The sequence below is a fragment of the Vidua chalybeata genome, chromosome 10, assembly GCF_026979565.1.
Source record: "Vidua chalybeata isolate OUT-0048 chromosome 10, bVidCha1 merged haplotype, whole genome shotgun sequence".
Classification (NCBI taxonomy): Eukaryota; Metazoa; Chordata; class Aves; order Passeriformes; family Viduidae; genus Vidua; species Vidua chalybeata.
In genome coordinates, this window is record NC_071539.1 from 23,556,234 (window position 1) to 23,582,049 (window position 25,816).

The 25,816-nt window shown below is 38.4% G+C and overlaps 1 protein-coding gene across 2 annotated transcripts in view; it reads right to left on the reverse strand.

Annotated features, from left to right (window-relative positions):
• The window catches only part of CLSTN2 (calsyntenin 2), a 313,046-nt gene that overhangs the window by 174,202 nt on the left and 113,028 nt on the right, over nucleotides 1–25,816 (reverse strand). For both annotated transcript variants that reach the window (XM_053951580.1, XM_053951581.1), the window contains exon 2: nucleotides 16,189–16,311. In XM_053951580.1, the coding sequence (XP_053807555.1) occupies nucleotides 16,189–16,311 (123 nt within the window). The remainder of the gene's footprint in view (nucleotides 1–16,188; nucleotides 16,312–25,816) is intronic.

Sequence of the window (25,816 nt, forward strand, 5' to 3'; positions counted from 1 at the left end):
CTAAGGGAGATAAAGAACATTACAAACCAAATAAGTGGTTTTATGTTCAGGCAGAAATGATACAATAGCCAATAGAAATAGGTTATTTGAAGCAGTGTGAGGAATAGGAAGCACCCTGGACATTACAGATTCACATCCAAGTTCACAGGACTGTTGAAGGAAATTTAAAAATATGGTATGACGAACTCAGGGAACTTTTCATCCTAAAAGGGAACAGTTAAGCCCTTTAAGAGTTTAATCAGAGGAGAAACTGAAAGCAGAAGCTTCCCATAAGCAGAGGCTGCTGCACTTTCCTCTGATGATGCTTAGAGTCCTCCCCTGGGACAATTCTACTCCCTGCACTGAGTTATTGCTGCCTCCTCGAGTGCCCATGGCACAAACCACTGCTCTCCAGTGAAATCCTGTCTGCCATACCCAAGGACTAAGGGGTTCTCAGCCTGAGAGCTGGGAGGGACAGCACTTCCAAAACCGCTTCCTTTTGGATTGGTGGAAGGATCATCACCACCACCAACAAAGCAATCAAGCATCATTACAGTTGGTTTCAGCTCCAAGAAGAATCCAGGAGAAAGAACCAGCACTGGCATGGCATTTCCACTGTGAAAACACAGAGTTTCTTTAGGGATGTAACAGAGATGTGCTTCTTAAATTTACAGCTAACATGAGTCAAACTCCCACAGAAGCATCCCAGAATACATGTAAAGGACTATTTGACTCTTGAGTAATCCCTCAGAGCTGGCTCAATAGGTCTATAAGAAGATATTTCTAAAAGGGAAAAAAAAAAAAAAAAAACAAAACAAAACAAAAAAAAAAAAAAAAACCACAGCAGTTTCACTACCCCACCCCCTTCAAAACCCTGGGAAATCACCTGTTCTCCAGGACCTTCTTCTCCTGTTCCTCCTCAATTTTCATAACTTGGAATAAGTATTTGTTCTGATTCCCTTAGGTATTTTGGTACTGTAGTCTTGAGCTTCTATCCAAAGCAATTCCTCAACACATGGGGTAAATCTTTAGCAGAAGGGAAGATCAAATTTCAGGCCCAGGTGTCTTGGAGGAAGTCTGATGTACAAATGAACTTTTTGTACAAGTTGAGTCTTTGGGAAGAACTCTGTCCCTGTGTGCTCCAGAGGGCTGAGCTAAGCACTTAAATACTGGTTTATGGTGAACAATGAACTTCCAAACCAGGAGAAGTATTTCATTTACAGTGCCCAAGATTGCCATGCCATGCGGTTGCCACTCATCCTGATGCAAATCCCAGCTCAGACTTTCTTGGATATTACTGCTGCCTGCAGCAGATGGTTGCACACTTAAAATTAGTAATTAGTCATGAGAAGAAAACACAGAGTGCAGAAGAAAAAAAAAAAAAAAAAAGAGGTTGTTTCTCTTTTACTGTTACTTTTGCTCATTTTCAGCCAAACTGAAGATTCTGGTCTCCTGGCAGTGATAAAGATTGGCTGTTTTTCTGCAGCAGTTGATTAATTTTACTTTGTAGGTAACTGGATTTTGTTTGATAGTCAATTTTTCAATTCTTCAAAGGCTAGAAATTAGGAAGATAAGGTCCATCAGGAAGGTTAGTACTTATTTGCTGAGCACAGAAAGGGTAGGCATTAGAATTATAGCATTTTTACAGGGGTGGCTGGGAAAAAAGCCAAGGAACTGCTGTCAGCATTTCACTGAAAGAAATGAAAAGTAGATCAGGACTTGAGTCATCATTAACAGAGCAGTGGGTTCAAACAGCTCTTTAATATTTAATTCTGTATGTATAATTTTAAATCCATTACACTTTTGATATTTGCAGCTCTAACAGTCATTTATTTGCTGCAATAACATGGCCATAATCATGAAATAAAAGATGCACTGCTATTCCAAGAAAACCAGAGAGGGACGGAAGGTGGTTGGGCATTTTTGCTCCGACAGAATTCTTGGCTTTTTCTGTTTCTCTGTAGCAGGTGGATGGGCAGTTTTCCCCAGACAGTACTATTTTGTGTCACACAGTTCACACAGACCAAAAGGAACACTGATATATTTTATCATTATCAGGTTTTCCTCATTACTGTCTAAAACATGAAAACTGTTTTATTTATCAGGGAAGCAATTGCTTCCCATTGGAAACCAAGAGACACATTATTTAATTAGCCCCAGAACTGAGCTATTGCAGCTGTCCACTCTTTGGAGCAATCAGATCTATTAACAAGAATAAATTTAAAAATACACATTTCCTATGCTTGTCTCTGAAAAACAAAAGGATTCACTGACATCACAGAATGTAGCCTATTAAACCTGTCAATCATATAGTAAATATGAAGCCATTAAATAATTTTCTGACTATCACAAATACCTTCAAAAGGGCTTTTTAAAACAAAGCTACTTTCCTGTTTAGAAGGGACAGTAAACGAGAAAAGAACTGTTGGGCCAGACTCATATTGCCTTCAGTCTTTTAGCAGAGCAGTGAGAACTCATTGTAGATGAAAACCTGACTTATTTCAATCTGATGGTGTCCATTTTCTTAATAAACCAGAGCTAATCTATTAAGTGCACAAATGGTGTCTGGACTATTCCAATGCGAAGAATAAATAGAGTGTCTTAATGAAAAGCTTTTTATTTTTCCTTTCTGAAAAACATTCAGAAGAAGGAAGCAGCAGAAAGCAGAAGCTGCCAATAGGTACAGCCCTGCTACAAGTCATCCTCTTCAGATGTGTGTCAGTGCAAGTCAAAGGTGCTAATGTCAGTGATGAGATCATTATTAGGTCACAATTCCTGTGACAATTGCAGCACTGTGTGGCAGGAGAAATGAAAGACAGGAACCAGACCATAAATACACACATATTTATTTGTGGCGCAGCAGAAAAGGCAACCTCCAATTAACTTTAAAAGCCTACAAATAAATTAAAACTGTATTTCCATTGCCTGTGGTTAAGACCACTTAGAAACAGAGAGAGCTAGACAAAGCCTTTCTGTATAATCTCTTGGACATCTCTGTTGAAGTGCACAAATAACGAAGAGCTGAGAATTCTGTCCCCTGCAGGAAGGGCTCAGGCCCAGCACTGCAGTTTGCATTTTCTTGACCTAATGAATTGATGATCTGGAATAATTTGAGAGACAAAAGCACATGAGAATTTTGTCTTTAATTTCTATTTGAAGTACAGACTGTGATAAACAAAATGGCAAGAAATCTAAAATTAAATACTTATCAAATGAGAGAATTAAAGAATTTGCAATAAGCCACGAGAGGCAAACAGCTCCCTCTCAGGACTGACCTGTGCCTCTTGAATGTCCACTGTAAATAAAATGAAACACTCTGAGAGTTTTACGTTGCTAAGAATTTTTCCTTCAAGGAGATGAATATACACATACATCTTGTACTTTGACTAGTTTGGACAGGGCCCTAAAACTGAAGCAAGCATGCTTTTGGAAAAGGGGAGAAGCCACCTTTCCAAACCAAAAGGAAATGCAAGGCAGAAGAAGTTCAGACGAATGTTGGAATATGAAAGAGTTAGTATTGTATACATTATAGTCATCAGGGTTGTACAGGGAACATGAACAACAGCAATTATATTAATATCAACCATTTATTTCAACAGAATCCTCCAGTGATGTTCACTGATGTTGATGGACACCCAATGATGAATGGTGATCAACCTGGGCACTTCTTAACTGACTGCCCAAAATCTGTGTCAGATGAAAGAATTAAATTCTGATTTCTGAAGTCCTCTGGGCTCTGATTCCTTCTAAGAACAATTACAGATACATACCCTGGCTCAAAGAAGAAATTGTATCAACTTATAATTCTTAAGTAAGAACAAAATTAAGTGAGTGTGTGGATAAACTGTCTGCCAGGTGAGGTGGAAACACCAGCTATCAGATCACAGCCTTAGTCACTTCAGGTATCTGCTGACAACTAATGGAGAAAAGGGAACACTCCTCTCTTTCCCTCCTTTTCTCAGTTGTTTCCATTGTCATCAGCAAAACAGCACGTAGTGGCTTAAGTGCAGAACACTGAAATATTAATTCCTATGCCCTAGTTTTGTGCCCTGTGCACCCTCCTGAAGTGTCATAAGTTGCTTTTTTTTGTTTCCAGATAAAAAATTGATCGATTCTGACCAAGGCAAACCTCCTAAAAAGCCTGGTTTTACTCATGTGGCAACAAAAGAGCCAGCACAACAAGAGCAGCTTTGGTGCACTCAGGAAGCAGAAAACCACAGTGCAATATCACAAACCCAACAGAGTTTTCAATAAATCACAGTGAAAGATAGCAGTTCCTTCTTCACATGCAAAATATTATTGAATCTGAACATTCTTCCAGATGAATACAAACTCAGAATAAATATTATGACTGTAGCAATCACAGAGCTACCTGGAATGCTCAGCATGTCTCTCCTTCTGTGTATTCTGGCTTCTGTTTCCTAGATTTTATCTACTGACTTATCAATCTCAAAAGTTAATTATAACATCTGCTTTTTTCAGATGCTTATTTCAGCACCTTAAATTACTTCTAATCAGTTTTAGGAAACAATGACTCAGCTTTCTCTTTTTTCATTCAAAGCCAAACTTTCATGTTTTAAATCTACATTCACTTCTCTTCTGATGTTTGGATTTTTACATCTTTATCACAGGAACAGAGTTAAAAATCTCCCATTTTCATAATAAAAGTATCCCAGAATGAACTAACAAATATTTGCTGTTATTTATGTATGATTTAAACTTACAATCTGAAGATAAGTCAGTATCTCCTACAATTAAGAGTCAGTTTCAAGGCTGACTGTAGGAACTAACTTCATCTTCAGTACAGCAATTTAAAAAACTCCTAGGAAACTGTATGTTATTTTAAACCATGTATGTTACTTAAGCAAAGTAGCTGTATTTCAGTCTCTTATTCTGAGTCACAGACCAATTCATACAGCATTTGCACCGTGAGCAAAATGTTACTGAAAATTCAGATTAAGTTTAATGACAATGCAAATTTAAGCACCACCTTAGCTGCACCACGACAGTGCTGTCCTTCCAGAAAGTGATGCTGAAAACCCCAAAATGTACCCAGCCTGTGGCTCCAGGTGCCTCACCTGTTTATCTAATGCCTCTCCTCCAGTGTTATTTCAAACCTCAGCAAACCTCCATGTGCTGAGGCAGCTTAAGACATGGCAAAAGAATTAAAAACTTAGTTTAGGATGGTCTATAGCTTTCTGATTTATGGGTTTATTTAATACATTTAAATACATGAAATACATTTTCAGAAATATTTATTTTGGAGTTTTTTACTCCAAAAATTCTCTTGCTGTCTGAGAAACTGTCCTTTTTATTTATTTTTCACCCCTCAGGAAGTCAGGCCACCACCTCTACACCGGCAGTCACAGCATCAGGACAGACATGTGAAAGTGTTTGTCCTCGAAGTGTTCATTCCCTCTCTTCTATGAAGAGAACATGATACTGAAATAAAAAACTTAAAAATAAATCAGCACAAGGGAGATTATTTCTATATATAAAATTCTGCTCAATAAAGCCACAGTCATTGGCAAGAAACATTCTAACCAAATTAACTTTTCTCTGTATCTAAAACCACACCAAGCAAACGAATTACGTGGGGACTCTGGAGAAAGCTGGGATTTCTCTGCTGTGCTTTCGCATGCAGCACATAAAAGCACTTTGCAGTAAACAGTAGGCAGGGCCTTCTACTTCAATCTTGCAGATTAAAGCAAAGGACTGTGTTATTTTCAGTCCATCAGCTCAGCCCCACACCCAGCAGCCCTTGGCTCCTGCAGTACCACTGATAATCTGCCGTATGTGGCACGTCCTATAGCAGCACCCCCAGAGAGATGGACCAAAATCAACAATGCTGTGTTTTCTAAAGGGCACTGAAAGACTGACAGATGGCAACAGCTGGAGCAAATTCCATTCAAGGAAGCACTTTTTAATCAAAAATTTTACACAAAGCGTATGGGGCTTTTTATTGCACATGATTTCTCTTTCATTGCACATGATTCCCACTGCCTTTCATGCTGCTGTTCTAGGAGGCAGCTCCCACACAGCAGCCAGTTCACCCACACAAGGACATCCCTGAGGCAGAAATGGGCAAACATCCATTTGAGCCGACAGAGCTGCGGGATTTTGCCCTTTGCTGTGTCCAGTTTTAGTGAAGTGCTGCAGAGGTGAAGCCCTGGGAGAAGAGGTCATGCAGAAACGGCTCCCAACTCCAGGGAAGCTGCTAGGGGGGATGTAGAAGCTTTGCTGTCCTAAATAATGCACTGTAGTCCAAAAATGTCTGAAAGCTGATGTTAAGTTGCTGTCATCCTTTGAATTCTAGCACGCCTATTGATTACAGTGTTATATTTAATTTCTGTCCTCTGGATGCCACACCAAATACAAGGCTCACTGCTCCTGCCTTCATTCATGACTTTTTTTCATTAGCACACCTGGAAGCTCTCCCAGGCAGGCAGCAGTAAGGAGCAGAAATCTTGTGAGAAATATCCATTAAATCTGTCACAGGCACTAACAAATCAATCAAGTACCAATGAGTCCTTCAGAAATTTTTTGAGCAGCTGGTTAAAAAGGGACCAACCTGACTTGAAAACTTTTTAGCAACAACAAAACACACCAGGCCTGACATGTTATGGTTATTATATCCACTGCCGCAGAATCACTGTTACTTAAATTTCTTTGTCATGTGACAGGAGTAAGTTAATTTTTAAATGCTTGAACTAAATTTACATTTGATTAACTAAATAATTTTAAAGGAAATTAGTTAAATTTAAATACAGTTTTTTATGGAGATGGATTCCTATAACAGGTTGGCAATTGCTCTCACTTGTTAACCCAAATTATTTTTCTGTTCTTTTAAACTTTATATAAAGAGCAAGTAAGTTAGAGCACATCATGATTTTTTAAAAAACAAACTAAAAAAATAAAAAATTTAAAAATTACATATTTAAAGTAATGTAGGTTTGTTTTGCAGCCTGTTTATATCACCATGGTAATTGCACACCACCTCACTGGAGTCACAGTCAATGAAGTAACTAAAAACCAATCACTTCCAAAAACTAGTTCTTTTTCTCTCTTTGTATCATTTTCTAAACTTCACATAAGAGACAGTGCTGTAAGTGAGGGAAACTGAGCTATGCTATGAAATACTTTATTACAAACTCAGTGTAAGGCAAGTGTTTGTGTGGATACAAAGTGCACACGCTGGTTAATTGTGTCCAAAAGCTGCTATTACACAAGAGAAATTTTACAATAATGTGCATCATAAGTGCCTATAACACGTCTGTCTGTACGTCATACCTACCAATATTTTGTCTGTTCACGCCCTCCTGGGTTTTCAGTAAGCACAGAATGTCTCAGGCTCAGCGTTGTGGAACGGGGTGACAAACAAATCCATGAAACCCTTGAGACTGACACAAGGCATTGGGGGGGAGGCAAAGAGCAAGAACCCCAGAGTGGGACCACACAGCTGTCCAAGGAAAGGATCACAGCACTCAGGAGATGACTGGAGCTGTGTGGATGGCATCAGGTGCCCATTTTCCATCACTTGATCAGCCCAGCGTATCCTCCTTGATTAAACTGGCCTGAGCCAATTCGCTGGGCAGCTCCCTGTTTGCCACCAGGGCAGGAGCAGAGTCTCTGTCGAGCCTGGGAGTGGCAGAGTGTGTGATACTGCAAAAGCCTAACACAAATTACATATTGTTTTCTCAAAACATTCTGAACTCTACTATGTTTATGTTCACCACCCCTACGATGAAGGCAACAAACCAAAAAAAACATCTAATATTGCCTCTACTGTCCTTTCTACAGTGCCTTTCAGTCTGAGAAACAAGAGTCATCCTGACATCTGACAACATTTAAAATTATATATAGACTTGGTCCATTTAATACAGAAGCATTGGACTTCATTTATAAATGGAGAGGTTGTTTCCAAATTACTGAACAAAATTGCTGTGTGCCAGTCTGCTGGCACCGTTACATCCCCTATAAACACACCTGTACCAGAAATGGTTATGGAACAGAAAACAGCTGAGAAGAGCAAATCCTCATTGTGCTGGGGCTGCACTCAGAGATGCTCAGGGCTCCACAGTCACTGAGATAAAAGCACTTGGGAGAGGTTTTTTAATAATCTAAACACAGAAAAATGGACAGTGGAGGAAACCACAAGCCAGGAGAACAAATTGGTTTGATCCATTTCACACAGTTAGAAACAGGAGAATTGAGCAGAAAATCAATGACCTAAACTGCCTGTCCAGGGTTTGAATTCTTTATATTCTCCTTCCTCTTCTTGCTTCATAAAAGTAGCATCACATGCATTTTTAGGTAGCCCTAGCAAGAAAAGGGATCAACAGCAGTTTCAGGCTATTAGGAGTGTTTGTTCTTGTCCAGAAAAATAATTTTTTCCTCAGCTTAGTGGAAAGAAGCAGGTTTAAAGAAAAGTGGGGGCTCTTATCTATTCCTTCCACAAGAGAATTGTTGACCAATAAGCACAAGGAGCTCTAAAGAATAAATAATTACCTATTCAGGCTGCTCTTTTAAAACATTTTTAATATTTAGAAACCATTATAAGCAAGTGGCTTGTCCCTGCTGCTTTACATTAACTCAAGTAGTTCCATTCTGAGGAAAACATTTTAAAGACTTTTGATTTTGTTTTTAAAGCAAGGTGGAATCCTTCCGTGCCAATTTTGTTGCAGTAAACTTTTAAGTGGTGAATATTCCAATTCCACTTGCTGCATTACTAACACTTCCTGGCATTATAAATTATTTTTCTAAGTCTGTATAAAGAATGCTGCATGCTTTTACAAGCAATCCTTTTTGATTTTCATCATATCCACCCAGGAACATGACAACAGAGTAACTCACACATAAAAGGAAATTATTTATGTAAAGGAGAGAGATGTAATTGAATTAATGGGGGGACCACAGATGGAATGAAAGTGTGAAGAAAGTTATTAGAGTGGAATTTCCATTATTTGACTCAGTTTGTTCCTTCCTTTGAGTCCTCACTCTGCTCCTTCATCCCTCCTTCTGTGGGTCCCTCCTGTTATTGCAGCACTGGAAGTAAAGATGGGTGCAGATTTTGGATTCTTCACACCACTGGAGAGCAGAAGTGAGCAGCTCAAGTTTACTACTTCTTGAATATCAAATAATGAAGAGAATCAAACTACACAAGAAGAGAAAATGTTCTTGTTTGCTTCAACTGGCTCACCAGTTCTTCATAGACTGGAGTTATGCTTGCTGGCATAGTTTTTTCAAATAATTTCATGTTACATGTTAGAAAACATTCATTTCTACCTGAAATTGTAAGAACCTAAGCAGTTATGATTTCCACTGCAATTTTAATGATGAGGGATAACTAGAGCAGTTTTACATTTTTCAGCTGCTCACACTTCTTTTACTGTATGATCCTGTTCAGACCTCAGTGTATCACTCAAACCATAAGAAAATAACTAGTCCTCATCCTTTTTTATCCCCAAGCAGATGAGTTTCCTATGCTGTCTTTCCTGTGACTTTCAGAATTTGAAATCCTTCAGGAACCACCTCTGATTTTAGAGAGTGTCTAAAAAGTTTAGAAACCATGCTTAACTCCATAGCAAAAATCACATCTCAAAAGCAAGTTACATCTTAATTCACACTAAAAAGTTTCATTGCAGAAAAAAAAAATTGTCAAAATAGTATCTCAACAAAATAAATGCTTTCTGCAGCTTTTAAAATATTTCATTGAAAATAGAAGTGTTTCTAGTTCATTGAAATAAATGACTTCGTTTTTCAGCTGCAGATTCAGGCACATTGCAATGGCTCTCATGCAGCAAGGCTTCATTAGTTTCAAAGGAGTGTGACACAAAATCTACATCCATCCTCAGAGCAAAAGAGCAGCAAGAAAGTTTTGGGCTGATAGGCTTAGCAATTCCAGTACTCCCCACTCAGGTTTCTCTTTGTGTTCTGAATAGCCCCAAAGTTCAAATACTCTCACTATTTTCCTGGCACCTTCAGTGACAATCTGTTTTAACTTAACATTTTTTTACTTAAATGGTTATTTAGTACACTTCAGGATTATAAAATGACAGATTCTGTCCCTGTCCTTTTGTCTAGGGTTGCAATCCACTGTAATATCCTGCCCTATTTTTCTAAAGATCTAGTCCTGTACATAAAGAAAGCTACTCAGAAACAGTTCAAATGTATCTCAAATCACTATTTTCCCTAAGTAGTTTTAGAAGTCCAAGTGGATATCATCAGACTGGAATTCGTTGGTTATTTTCCTTGCTTCTTTCTACCTTCAAGTAATTTAGCATATTTAGGTGTAATGAAGTATCTCAATGTTCCCATTCATTATTGATTTTATCTGTCAGGAGGAACTTGGCATTCATTCCCAACCCAAGCATGTAATTCTCATTTTCTCCCTAGCACCTTTCTCCTGCAATGAAGACCCCTTAGCAGCCACTAAAAGCTCCATCAGAACAGCCTGAATCCCTGACCCTTTAGTTTTCTTTGGACACACTGGTATCACCTACTATTATTTCACAGCTGTAAAAATGACTAAGAAAGGCAATCACAGAAAAAAAAACAAATTTAAAAGCCCGCAAAGCCCTCATCTCTGAGCTTCGGGGACTAACAGAGGACACTGTGAGAGTGATTGGTTTTTTGGTGCATTCTAAATCTGAAACTCGAGCGTGTTTATCACTCTTAACTTTACTGGATGATAAGCAGCATCCCCTAAGTCAAAAACAGCATCCCCAGAATTAATTGTGCTATTACCAATTTTTTATTTTACCTTAGATTAGGATCACTGGGAAGAGATTAGGTTTTTTGCCTTTGAAGGCTAAAGTTTTAACTAATTAAGCTACAGTAATAAATGTAAGCTTGAAAGCTAGAAATTAAAAATCATTAAAAAATTGTTATAAACAACTGCAACACTCCAAAGTTTTGCCTGCATGTTGTATTTTTTTTTTTTTTTTTTGATCATGCCTCATTTTCACAGAGAAATATTTAACACAAATGAAATTCTGGGCATCCTAAACCAACTCGTGTTCTAAGTCTGGCTGACAGTGAGTAGAAAGGATAATATTCAGAATGACAATTTTAGAATAACTTCTGTATTTTCAATGTTGTATCAAAAGGATAGTTGCTGTTATTAATGCCACTGCTTTTCAATACAAACAAACAAACAAGGAGGCTGGACAGCTTCACAGTCTGAAACAGAGAAATGGGATTTTGTGTTCAGTCCCTGGGTGTAAGTGGGCTGACAAGTGCTGGATTTGCTGTGGTGTAGCTGAGAATACACACTCCTCTGAGTTGCTAAAATAACAAAGAAGATTTGGAGAGTTTGTGGTTGCATCTTGTAGTTTAGTGAATATTCAGGCACCGTTCCTGGCTGGTTTTGTTGTCTCCTCATTCTTTACAGTGCTTTTAGCACAGCCAAAACACAGTCAGAGACTGGGACTCCATCTGCCCAGGAGGTGTGAACTGGAACTGCTTCTGAGACACAAATTACTTGTCTGGGGGGAGCCAGACCTCTGATCTTGCTAAGAAAGGCTCTCTATAAAATTATCAAGAGCATAAAAGTAGGTAAAGATGTAATGGGCCAAGCTCACCCTGGTACAATTACCCAGCTCAGCCTCGCTGGGACACATGGCACTCAAATGTGACTTTATCAGCCCAGAAATGGGGGCAGTGACAAGTTTAGCTCTGCTCTTTCACCTCACTGCCCTGTCTGGGAATTTTTAAAATTAGGGTTTTGGGTAAGTTGTAAAAGGTAGGCTGCTTGGTCTGCTGCCTGGGATGTGAGCTGCTGGCATTTTCCCATTGTCATAACCATGCAGTGCCATGAGGCTGATGCTGGAAAATAAACAGCTCAAGACACGTTCCTGTCCCAACCCGCCCATGATTTGTACACAGTCTCTGGCTGGTGATACCCTGAATGTTGCCTCCTGTTTTTCTGCTTCAGAAAACACCACGAGCAGCAGAAACCCCCTCCACACCAGGCTGGTTAGGATTGCTCACAGTGCTTTTAGGGATTAACATAAAAGGCTTCTGCACAAAAGGAGTGGGAATAATCTGCTCTGCCTTGTGGATAGGACTAAAACTAATGGGCTAAAACCACTGTACAGAAAGTTCAGACCAAGCTTCATGAAAAACCAGGAAAATGGTGAAGTGTGCAATATATCGCCCAGGGAAACTGTTGCGTCTCTGCCACTACAGATCTGTAAGATAAGGACAGAAAACTGTTTCTCAGGAATGACAAGGGGCCTGCCTTGGGCAGAAGCATGGACTGACGACACCCTGAAGTTCCTAACAGATCTATTTTTGCACAGCATTGCTGATGAAACGTCTTGCTGTTACTGGAATGCAGGTAAATGTCTCTTCCAAAAGCTGTCCGTCATCTCACAGCATTTTGTGAGGAACAGAATCCTGACAAACTGATTCAGTAGATCCCACCTTGTTTCTAGCCAAACTAGCCCTAAGCCTGAACTGTTGCAATTTCTTTGTGGGTTTTGTAGGGGTTCATTTTCCGTGGGGTATTTTTTGGCCAAGGGGAGGCGAGGAGGGTCAGGGCATGTCTCTGATACCCTGCAAAAGGCTCCAGGATGCCATGGTGAGTTTAGTTATTTTAAAGTTCAGTTGTATTTCAACACCAGTCTGTGAAAATCCTTTTTGGGCCAGGACTTGAAGAACTGAAATATGGAAAACTGCTGATCCGAAACTGCTCACACTTACAAGCTTATACTGGTATTTTCAACCTTTCCTTCCAAACTAGGAGACAAAAAATACAATTGCATTAAAAAAATAAAGGGAGGTATGTTTATACCATAATAATTTTAAGAACCAGGACTTTACGTATACTTAATTATTCACAATAAATTCATTAGATAAAGAGACACAAAAAGCCATTCATTGCAATCTTGTGAAAGTCTTCGTGCTCCAGTTATGAAAAATGCTGATCACATTTGACAGGCAGTATTTTCAAAGGCACATTTAGTCCTGTTACTCTCTCCTTAGTCCTTCCTGGAAACACAGACCTGTCAGGAAGGTGACTGCACAAAAGACTCCTTTTTCTCCTGTCATCACCCTTGAGGTTAAACATTAGATAGAGGTGAAAAAAAAGTGCAGATTACAGTAATTTTCTCCTGTGACCACTCAGGTTTGACATGCACCATAATGTGTGCACTCCTAGAAAGGGTTGACAGACTTACCTTAGTAGGCATGGTGATGAAAAAAGACAGAGGCATTAGGAAAAAAGTTAAAGTTTCCATAAGTGAAAACCAAAACACCATTTGCAGTTTGGAGTAGGCCTGTGCCACAAGTAGCATTTAAACTAAAAAAAGGAGCTCATAGGAATGGGCTCAGAAAGCATATCAAAGCACTAAGAGCAGATAAGAATCACTGAATAGCAAATGTCTCTTAACAGCTTAGTTCTTCTTAGTAACAAAGCAGTTACATGGTGAAAAATTATTTGTCCAGGTGAAAAATACAAAATGCATAAACTACCTGTGCACCAGGGCAAGCAGCAAGGAGCATGCTGCAAACACAAGGACTAAGTTAAGCACATGTCCAAAAGAACTACACCCTCACTAGCAACATATAAATATGGAATAAGTAAGTACAAGTTAGTAGATAAATGTATTCAATAAATAGACGTGTCCCCTACCATGACCTGTCACAGTGGTAAATCCTGTACATTTCCCTAAACCTGTCACTGAAGGAAGACCAGCACTTCCAAGGGAAGGCATTAAGAAGAGCAGGAAGATCTCAGAGTTCAGGTAACATCCAGCCATGCCTCTGTACAGGTGTGCCCTGGGAACATCAGCCTGGAGGGTAACTGACACTGCGCCTTCTGCTGTGGCTCACTTCTGGTGCTGTAGAACTCCTGCCCAGCTGCAGTGAATGGCTACATGGCAGCTGGGTTGTTGTCTTTTTTGTTTGGTTTGAGGTTTGCGTTTTGTTTTGGTTTGTTGGAGGGGATCATTTGTCAGTTGTTTTTGTGTGTGTGTTTTTAAAGTCAAATGCACACTGGTTTATTTATTTATTTTTATAAGGTAACACAAATCCTGATGGAAGAGCCATCTGCCTGTAAACTACTGCAGGGGTTGTTGCAGAGGAAGAATTCACATACATTTAGTCTTACTACAGTTTGCTCAAGGAGATCTCAGCAGATATTTTGGCACAGATCAGAAACTGCTCTGATATATTATTGAATCTGGGTCCATTAAAAAAACAGCCAACCAACCAAACATGGAGAACTTTCCAAGCACTAGAATTTTTTTCTTCTCCAATAGTTGCACACAAATATTGAAAATATTAACAGGCTGATGATAAAGGAACTGTTGGAGCTCTGATTCTCTGTTACAATTAAAGATTGATATATGATATAACTGAAATTTCCACATTTAAATAAAATATGGCCATAAAAGATATTCCACATTACCATACTATTAAATGTACAGCTATCGAATATTGTTAATATTGTACTTGTATCTGTTTCAGTTTCTCCTACTACTGCATACATGATGCAAATTGAATTTTCCATAAAAAACTTAAATAAATTAATGATATTATGAAACCAAATATTAAATCAAAAACTACAACAGAAATAGTAAGTTCCTCCAACAATTTAAAAAGACAGGAGTTTTTTTAAAAGTGCATAGAGGTTTTTCCAAAAACATAGGGAATGCATGCCCTTCAAGGGAATGAAGGGTTCAATCAGCACTATAATAATATACCTCAACTGCAGATCACAAGGCCAAATATTATCAGGAAACAAACTACTAATATCAGAAAATACACACAAAGCATTTACCCTTGTAAGAAGTAGATACTTCTCAAAATATAAATACTTCAAATCAATAAATGGAGAAGCTAAATTAAAACTACTGTCTAATGCAACCTTTATCACAAAAGCCATTCTGTCTGTGTAAGTTCAGTATTTCAAAGGATGATTTTCTACATGAAAAGTAAATCACTATTTAATGAAAAATGTGTTGATTCTCCCACTCTAAAAGCTGATGAAAATAATTAAGCTAACAAATTCCCAGTCAGCAGAGTTTGCAGTGTCAGTGACAATACGCGTGATTAAAATCTCTGAAAGGATCCTAAGGGAATGCAAGCAGAAGAACCAAATCTAAGATGAAACACTCACAGTGATAGAGGGAAAAAATGATAATGGCATCTTTTCACTAGGAATTGATCTTCATGCAGCCAAGAATCACTGGGCACCACGAGCGACAAACAATCTTGATATTAAAATGGGGGTCAATATATAAAAACCATTTGGGAGCCCTGGTTTGGCAGGGTAGGAGCTGATGCCAGTGTAAGCTTTTGGGAAAAGTGACTGAGAACAATTCTTTCAGGATACTGTAAAATGCTGTTTGGGACAAGCACTTGGTCTTCTGCTTCCTGAACATGACAGCTCCCCGAAAACAAGGATACTCACCTTTACCAGTTCCTTTCCTTAGAAAAGGTGAAGATTCTTAAACAATACCATCTTTCTAACTGCACCATCTTAAGACCTTCATAGCAGCTATCATGGAGAATACTATTCTCTCTTTTCATTAAAAAGTATTTTTAATGAAAGAGGGAATTTAAGAGAGAACTTGCTCGACATGCAGAAGTCCCATATTCTGCTTAAGGAACTCAGGACAGAAAAAGTGTCAGGTAAAATAGACTTAATACAAATGCAAACTTGTATATGACATACATCTATCATACAGCAACCTGAGCAAAAATGTTCAAAAACTCCATTAAATTTTCTGTCCAAGTCTTGACAGTTATGAAGTGCTTACACAGTAAGATATGATTTCAGCAACTTTAAGTATTTGTCACACATTTTGTCCATTACCAGGGAGCAGAACAGGAAGAGAGAAAGCAGGGGCTGTTACTGCTGAACAAAATTAATTATGTATTATTACTTCAGGCAATTGCAATGATTAATTTCTATAAAAGCAAATTCAAGTGTAATTGTGTAATTATTGTGTTTGCATTAAAAATATGTTGATAGTGGGTGCCTGCTGTATTATTCTCTTTATTCTGTTCTGCTTCACAACAAATTCAGTGTAGGAAACACCTCATTTCAGGATCTGTGGGCCAACAGTCATGTCCTGAGTACTCAGACACAACCTTTACATGTGCCCTTCAAATTACACTGGAAATTCCTTCCTTACAAATGCCAATAAATTCAAAATGCAGTCCACAGGCTCAAATGCTGCTGCTCTTGTACATTCCTACCTGCAAAGGGAACGGGTGCATCTTTATCCAAAGCAACCAGGGGAGGGTCCAGAATCACAGTGTCGTTGTTTTCAGTTATGATTCCATGGTACGACGTCTCAATCCAGGGTTTGTGTTTATTCACTAGAAGAGAAGAAACCACGCCTAATTAATTTGGTTTGTGTTTCATATCCATTCAGCTCATTTTATCCATAAAGAGAATTTATTTAACATACTTCCAATATTAATGGTATTACTCAAAAGCCACTATCAAAATCCCTACAATAAACATTCAAATATAAAAGAAAAATGACATGCACATTATACTGCACTGATGAGAAAACCAACATTTGCAGACATCCCTCCAATTAAGACACCAAAATAAAAAGGCGATTTGCAAAAAATTTTTAATGTATTCTCAACTGTCAGCCTAACTAGGTTCAGACAATTTTGAAGGAAATACTTTCAGTTGCAAAGCCCTGGTACAAGAGAAGGGGCTTCCCCAGAAACCCAACTTGACAAGACACAAAGCAGAAGGGTGGGTGAGAACACTCAACTCTTGGTCACCCTCTCACTTTGGATTTTTGGAACAATAGCTACAATTATTTCCGTGTTTTGTACATTGTATAGAAAACAAATGCTTGCATTTTAATTACTGATAAAAGTCTGCGCAATAAAGTAAATTTATATAAATAAATTTTATATCATTTATATAAATAAATTTATATCTAATACATATATAAAATATATATTATATATTTTTATATAAAATATATATATTATCTATAAAATGAATTTTTATATAATTTATATAAATAAATAATAATAAAATAAAATTTATTCACAATTTAACCAGGCGATCCGAAATTTTTCTGGAAAAACCTGTCCTTCAAATCCAGCTGTTGAACATTTGGATATTTGGTCTTGAAGCACATAGGAAGATCACACAAAAAGACACTTTAAGGACAGGTTACACTACACCATCAGATTGTCTTACTGCTGAACCCTCTCCATTTACACTCCTCTCATCATCCATCTCCTACTGACTGGAAAGGATGAAGACACAAAATGAAAAGGAAGGGGGAAATGTAAGAGGCTTAGCTTTGCTCTAGTTATAAATTGAGCTTTCTTCCTGCAGGCACAATCTGAATGTTATGTCACTGGAACTTCTACATAAGGAATACAATGGTGACAGCTAAATGAATTTCAGTTTGAAGAATGTACTCCCCCAGGCAAGAGGGAGCACTGCACCAAGGAATATCTACCCCATTTGCAGCAAACTCAGATGCAAGGTAATTTCTATACCTATTATAAAGCTGTCTGTACCAGATGCTGAGGAAAATACCTGGTGAGTTAACAGAAATCACCTCAAAGATGGAGAGTTGACACTCAGAGTGAAACCAAATTAAAAAAAAAAAAAAAAAATTATTAAACCAAACAAAATCCACAGATAGAAACCTAAACTCTTTCCTGCCTTGTCTTTTGTAAAACCCCCAGATATCAATGAGATTCAAGTTTTTGCCTTTGTGAAGAAAGCAGCAAAAACCACCGAGACAACAGAGAGGCCTCTGGCCACAGGTAAACATGGGCAATTAACAAATTATTTTTTTCACTGGCCATTTGGGAAAAGCATACAAATATATTTATGGCAAATTGAAGTCCATTCTTTCCCTTTCTTGCTTCTTTAACCATTAGGAAACTGTGGACTTGGGAGACTGATCCTTCTAAAGCTGAATTATTTTATATTCTAGCACTAATCTGGGAGCTTTGAGTTCATTCCTATGGTGCAATAGATCTTCTTTCAGAAGAAAGCATACTTATCTTCACAGTAGTTAGTTTTGCCCATTTTTGCAATAACTAAGCAACAGGAAGATTAAACTGGGGATGTGTCAGGGAAAGGTGAAATGGGAAACAGGGATCTCAAATCTCTTTATCTTGTAATGACTGTACAGCCAGAGGAGAGATTGGTGAGTTTATGTAATAGATGAAGGCCAAAAGTCTTGTTGATGTTGAAAAATGAGAAGTGATGGATGCAATTTCAGGGTTTTTTATGGCATTTGGGATTCTGGTTTGCAGGGCAGTTGAAGTATTCTGCATTTATTAATGGAATACGTGAATTGCCTGAGCATGCAGACACACCAGTGTGCTGCAGTGGCACTCAGCTGTGGCTCACAGGCTCTGAGGGACACAGGCTGCACTGAGCCAGACGGCATCCCTCAACTGCAGGCAGATGCAATTGAACCATAATGAGACAGTAAATAGGAACTCACATCAAAAAGGAACTTCCTTATGCAACTCAAATTTCAAGTACCAGATGCTTTTCATTCCTCCTGATTCTGTTAATGGTCTGAGCTCTTAAAAAAACAATCAATCAAATAAAAAAAACAAACAAGCAAATAAACACAAAAAGCACCAAAATTTCTTCTTACTGATTCCTAGGGAATACTTTTGATGGCACTTTTACTTAAGGAACTCTCAGAATACAGTGAGTGCAATTCTACCAGCCTCAGCTTTCTCCAGTTGGTGTCCAATGAGCAATAACACCAGTCAAATGAGTGGCAGCAACATCATTCCTTAAATTATATTGGGGGGAAGAAAAGCAAAGAACATTATGAACAAATGCTACAGTTTAGACCTTAGAGACTGGTATTGGGAAGAGGAAAAGAACAATAAAGCAAAAGCAAAACAAAATAATAAATCTGAAACATAAACTTCAAGGAATTTTGAGATTTTCAAGGAGCTAAGATTTTAGTTAGAGATAAGCTTTACTAGAGTTAATTAAGATAAATGAGTAGGTCTTGATGAAGTTAAGAGTTAGTAGTTAACTAATAATTGATTGCTTGTCAACACAATGTTTAGTTAGCTGGGTTTATAATGAGGAATATGGAAACTGACAAATAGCTTTTAGGAACATGAGACAATTGTGGGCCTCCTCTGTTCTGAAACCAATTGAAGACAGGGAATGGGAGTTCTACCAAGGTTCATTTGTCATATTTGCATTGAAAAGGTAGAAAGGTCAGAATGAGGAAGACTTCATTTACTTCCTCATTTTGGGACCCCTCCCCATGAAAGGGACCACCCACCCATTTCAAGGAACAAACTACACATGCTTAATAGTTTTTGGAATGATTAGCATACGAAGTGAGGAATGGGATGTACCAAAATGATGAATATGTATTTGTATTTTGGGTATTCAATTCTGGTGTGGATAAAAGGAATCTGTAATCATTGGAAAGGTGCGGTGTGCATTTGGGAGCTGTCCCGCACGCTGCCCGGCGCCGCAATAAACATACACTTTCTAACTTTAAACTGTTAGAGAGTTTTTGTCCGTCAGAGTTGGATATCGGTGCTAGATCAATATCCATATTTCTTTAATAAATCATATCAAATTATTTGCAAGCTCTTATCTTGGAGATGAATTTTGGAGATACATCTGCAAATGTAAAAACTATGGCTATATAAGCTTTGTGTGACCCGTGGTGTGGAAATGTTACTAATAATGGAAAACATCCATGCTCTTTGGGAATGCAAAGCATTTCTTTTGCATCAGGTGATCTCTCTTTGAATATTTTCACATCATGAAAATTATTGATCCTTTTGCACTGTTTTGGATACTTGCTTTAAAATATGAAATCTCTAATCCTGAGATGAGCAGATGGTGTTCTGGCTGGGGGGTTGTTTATATTCTCCCTGCTAAAGGCTGGTAAAATCTTAACATAGAACTAAGTGCAGAAACCACTCTACAGGCTTTCATAAAATAATAGATTATGAAGGAAAAACCTTCATAACATGATCAATGAATACTTTAAGTTTCTTACTCTGAGACAAAAGAACAACTACAAAATATTAGACTGGTTCAAGCCAGTGTTTATCCACAGGTTAGCACAGCTCTCTAATCTCTGGTATTTTCCTATCCCTATGCAGTGTCTTCAAAAGAAGAGAATTTTCAAAATTCAGAAGAGTTTTGTCTTGCCTTATTTGAGCTACTGATTCTACTTCAGGATAGATGAGTCGGATTTTAGGTTTCCAAAAACACAGTAGTGCCACACTGCATTTATTTAAACACCACAACAAAAACGTTTTACCATGCTGTCTATTTCAGGCTATATGAAACTGTATGCTTAACTAGAAAAGAAAAACAAAATTCACATTATTGAAAAAGTTCCATAATTTTGATTATATACAGTACTTATTAGGATATTTTATATAGTAACATGCATCCTTTTTGGAATTCTTCAAAGTTTTACATAAGATGGGAATTTTTCATTTCACCTTTAACATGGAAAAGGCAAAAAATATTTCAATGCTTCTCCACAATGTTTACAAATTCACTGCATTCTATAAAGTAAAGTAATAGGCAGGCTACTTTTCTTTGGTTTGCATTTGCTAAAGATGATGGAAGAGATCTATACCTAGATTTGTACGTGAAGTTTCAGGAACTAAAAAGCAGAGCACTACACAGCCAGTTAAGCTCAAATGAGCAAATAAGCTGAATAATCATCAGGTAAGAGTTATACAAAAAAACTTTTCCCTCTTAAGGCATATTAAGTTGTAGCACACTGATATTAACTCTAGGAAAAAAAAAAAAAAGGTTTTGTCTTCCTCACAAAAGATCTTCTCTGGAAGCATTTATTGTCTCCCATTTCCCTGCATTTGCCTAGCTGGGTGGAAGCTGGAATCAGTACAAGGCTTGCATGAATTCACACAGATTTAGTTGAGACATAAAGATACCCATGTTGTGGGTTGTCTTTTTCAAACTTGCCTCCCTTCCTATAATTTGTCATTCATATAAACCCATACTATAAATAATTTATACCATCTAGGATAAGGCAATTAATCTTCCTTTATTACAGCTCGAGGTGGATCTATTACAATTTGTCTGCACTGTCCACAGGGCATTTCCTGCTCTGTCCCACCCAAGGCTGTGACCACAAGCCTTGGGATGCGGTGGGACCACTGTGCCAGGAAAGGGCCCCTCTGTGCTCCCTCTGCAAATGCCCAGGAGCGAGAGCACCTGAGCACGGCCGGGGAAAACCAACCCCGTTCTGAGAGTCCGAGGGAACCTTGTGCCCCACGACTGCTGTCCTGAAAGTCAGCGTAAGGACAGCCCCAAAGGAGACATGAGCACAGAGATGAACACAGAGGAAGGCCCAGATGACGTTCAGAACCTCCAAACCTTGCTGACCTCGTGCAGTGTATTCAAGACTGCAAGACATGCACGGCACTTCCCAAAGGCAATCACAGGCTGTGCGTTAAAATCCTCCAAGTCCTCCAAAACCTGCGAGCAGCAGAGGTTTTGTCAGTGCAGGAGCATTGTAATGACAGGAATACAATAAGGACAAAATGTATGAGGCCATCATCTTATGAGCAAAGCCATCTTTCTCTAAGCTGAGACAGACATTTGTTTGGGCATGGGGAGAGGGGCAGTGGGTGGGAAGAAGCACAAGGGACACATTACAATGGTATTTGCAAAATTCGGATGGTTTCTGACTCAAATCAGTTAGAAAATATTGCTGATCGAAAAATAACACATTATAAAAGAATTATAAAAGAAAAAAAAGTGACTATTAGAAGATTTAACTCCTGACACCAGGGCAGATTCAATATTGTCAGTTGATTTAACTGACGATTTTTAAACTTCAGGCAGCTAAAACCTGAGGTAGCAAATTATAATGGTTAAGAATTTCTTAATGAATGCAAATGTTTTCTTTCTTTTTCTCCTCTAAATAGCACAATGGATTTATTTTCCATTTAGTTGTGTTGATAATATGTTCTCTCACCTCTAGCTTAAAGAGGTTGTCAATTCCAGAAAAATTGGCAGAAAATTTAGGCTTTCTTACCACCTCTTTCAGCTCTAAGTCTTTTCATCTGCTAACTTAATGATCTTCAGCTCAGCCTGCTGGAATCCTCTGTAGGTGTCAAAGGCCTTCCCCTCAGAACCACTCAAACTAAGGATGCCCAGGAAGCCTTTGAGGCACACAGGAAATCCCATGAACTCCTGCAGCATGTCAGACTGAACCTCCTGCCTGTGCATGCTGCAAGCCCTCCACTTGAACAGCAAGGCATGCTGCTAGAGCCCTGCTGGGGGCTAGAGCCCTGCGGGGGGATGCTGCACAGCCATTCCCAAGGGATGCAGCTGCCACAGGGACAGCTGCAAGGCACAATCCCCCTGGCTGGAAGAGACCCGGACCTGGACAGCACTGACCTGGCAGTCACTCCTCCCTGGGGACAGTGCTTTCCTGGGTAAACACCACAATGACACCTGTGGGGTCAGCAATGGCCACTGCTCGGGCTCGTTTTTCAGGTGTTCCAAAGGAAATGGCAATTAAAACCATGATTTGCCCATTGCTGAGTTTCTGCGAGCTGTTCTCTGGAGAGCTTTAACAGCCCTGGGCTCTGGACCAAGAAGGAGAAACTTGAAAGAGGGTGAGGTCAGAAGATGATTTTGACTCACAAGCGTGGCTCGTGCTATGGTCATTCTTTGATGAACAAGCGAGAAGTTTTGAAATCTCATAACCTTGAAGAGAAATTCATTGGAGTCTCCAGCAGCTCCAGTTTCTGGTAACTGCACGTCACTACACTGAAGTATTTCACAGATTGTGGTTTACTAAGTCCTCATCACACAGGTCATACATGCGACTGTACTGTGCACAAGTAGCTTTATAACAGAAGAGACCTTAATTCCCCCAATTTACGTCATGAGATAGAAACCTGGATTTCCAGAATGAGTCAGGAATAGAAACCAAAGACAGCAGCAAAATCCCAGATCTCATAAAGAAGCAGCTAAGAACAAAAATGTTCAGAAGACAGGCAGATTTGGGGGCTTAGGTCACTAAAGAAATGAGGATTGGAGCTTGAGAAAGACTTTAAGACTTTCTCTGGAAGGCAGAGAAAACAAGGACATGGATTTTTGCGTGTATTTTTGAGGAAAAAGAAACTAAGTAAAAAGTGGAAACTGAAAATGTCCATGAAGTAGAAGAAGTAAATAAATGTTTGCATTTTACAGGATTAAATCTTTCTCAGCATTAGGAAAAAAAATTGAGTCACTTTATCAGGAGGAACTGTGTTTCCCTACCTACAAAAACCCTGAAAACTTTCCAGAAAGGTTCAGATATAAAGCACATTTTATATGCATTGCCAAAGACAAATTGTAGAGAAGAAATTTATTCTGTCCCACACACTTTGTTCTCCCTGTGATGCCATTGCCTGAATTACTGAAATTCCAGTAGTTATGTTCTGGCTTTATTTTTAGATAGACAACTTTAAATTATAACGCTTTATGTGCTTTTACATAAAATAATAATATGAAACTCCTGCCCCAATTAAGGCAATGGGAGTTTTGACATTAAGATCACTTAAAGCAGAATTTACATGATTTATGATGTGTGAATGAGATGTGAACTCTTTGGAGAACATTTTAACTGAGCAATACATTATGGGCAGTGCATCTCAGCAACATTAAATTACTCAGTGGAGCTCCTGTGGATACCTTGGCACTGCTTTGATTGTGCTGCACAGCAAAACCTATTCTGCATCAACACACTGCAGTAAGTTTTCTGCCATAGACACATTTTATGGCTCCCTTCAATAATGGCCTTTCAACAATGACGTTCCCATCAACAAAATTTGTTCTTATATTAAAAAAGGAGCAACATTTGAAAAGGAAGACTCTTTTGTTAGTAGCTAATTCTTATTACAAACTAATTTGACCAAAAGCACCAAGTGCCTTGCCTAATAGACTTGATAAAATCAGTAATAACACTGCTGTTGGCTCTTTCTAAAGTAAAATAACATACTCTGTACTTATTCTGACATGCTGAGATGTTTATGTAGCCATAAATATGATTAAAATTCTCTTGTAAATCTATGTGTTTGGGGTTTTTTGTGAGTGGGGGAGAGAAACTTCTTGAGAGCGAGCAAATTAGTATTACACATTTAACAGAAACTTCGTGAATGATTTGCTCAACCCAAACCTGTGCTGTTCAGGAAAAAACAATCTAGCCACAAATTTTGTAGAACTCCAATTACAATACTGAGATGTAAAACTTTCAGCAGCATTTTTTACTTCTGACCCATATTTCTGGAGGGCACATATTGAATGTTCATATGCATACAGGAATTAGTATTCCTGTATTAGTATATTGTCTGTCTCATTGCCCTCTTTTAGGGAATGGACCACAGAGTTGTGGTCTCTGGGCCTTGAAGTGCCTTTAAGCTTAAAAGTTATTTTAATTAACACAAAAGACATTTCAACTCCTTCAACAACATGTCGTTATAAATTTATCTACTGATAGTTGTCATAACAAACAGACTTCAGAGGATGCAAGCCTGAATTCTGAGCTCCCAGTTTCCATGCCTCAGCATTAAGAGCAGGAAGCTGCACGTGTCCCATATCTAAATTGGAATTAGGGGATGAGTCTGTCCCACAGCTATCCACGGGAACTTTAACAGCACCTACTGAAAATTACACACTTAAAAATCTTGGGGAAAGTATCCAATGATTTAAAAATCTTTTCATTGATGTTTCAAGGGCACAAAAAAGTCACAAACAAGATGTTTGCCTATGTATTTACTTGTACTCAAAAAGCATTTCACTTATTTGCTTATCAATGCTGATCTTCAATTCAACATGAAATGAAGATTCAATTCACTCATGAACAGCTTCATTCTCATTTAAAAAGACATAAAAGCTTGAGATGCCCAATATTTAACCCCTCCATCATTTAATTTAACTTCCTGCACTATTTAATAACTCCACGCTCACAGTATGAAGCTGCCCCAGTCTTACACACGTTATGTCTTTCGTTTGCTGAAAGGTGTTCAGAACATGGATTTATTTTTTCATTATGAGCATTGATAGCAGGCATTTTAAATTAACCTGACTCTTGTCCTTATTCCTTAAATAAACAAGAATGGAGTGAGCTCTGAAGGGTTCTGTCAGAGCTGACCAGGGCTCCCAGCACTGCTTCACTGACTGGACACCAACGCCTTGCAAATACTCCACATACTTCACATAATTCTGAGGAACACACAGATCCCCAGGGAACAATTTTATCATCACACTGTGCTTTCATAGGAAGCAAAACAAATCAAATACAGTGGCTATGCAGAAAAGCAAGGGCAATCCCCTAAAAGCACCAAAGACAGACCTCACCGAGGAGCTGCAGGCCTGCAGGATGCCCTGTTTAACTGAAGAACTAATTTGCATCTGTAATACCCCCCTTACTGCCTGAAATACCAAAACCAGGGGCTTCCAATTGCTGCTATTTCTCCTATGAATGTCTCAATTATGGCATCTCTAAAGTGAACATTACAGATACTACAGAACTCGAGACATTATATCACGAGGCTAAAATAAATTTTAAAAAATCTTTAAAAATTCTAGCCTTTATAAAATTTCATGCCACGCTATTTTGATAGCACAGACTTGAGTGCTATCACAAATTTAATCTCAATGAAATCCTATGCTCCTACATATGAGCCTAAACATTTGGAAATCTTGGGAAATAAGATAAATCCTAATGCCATAGATTTTAAAGGAGTAAGTAGTTTATTTTTTTAAAAAATAGAAGAAAGTATTGATGTTCATCTTTTCATTATTTGTTTAAAATTACAGATTTCCATACAGCAGAGGCTGAAGGATATTGCA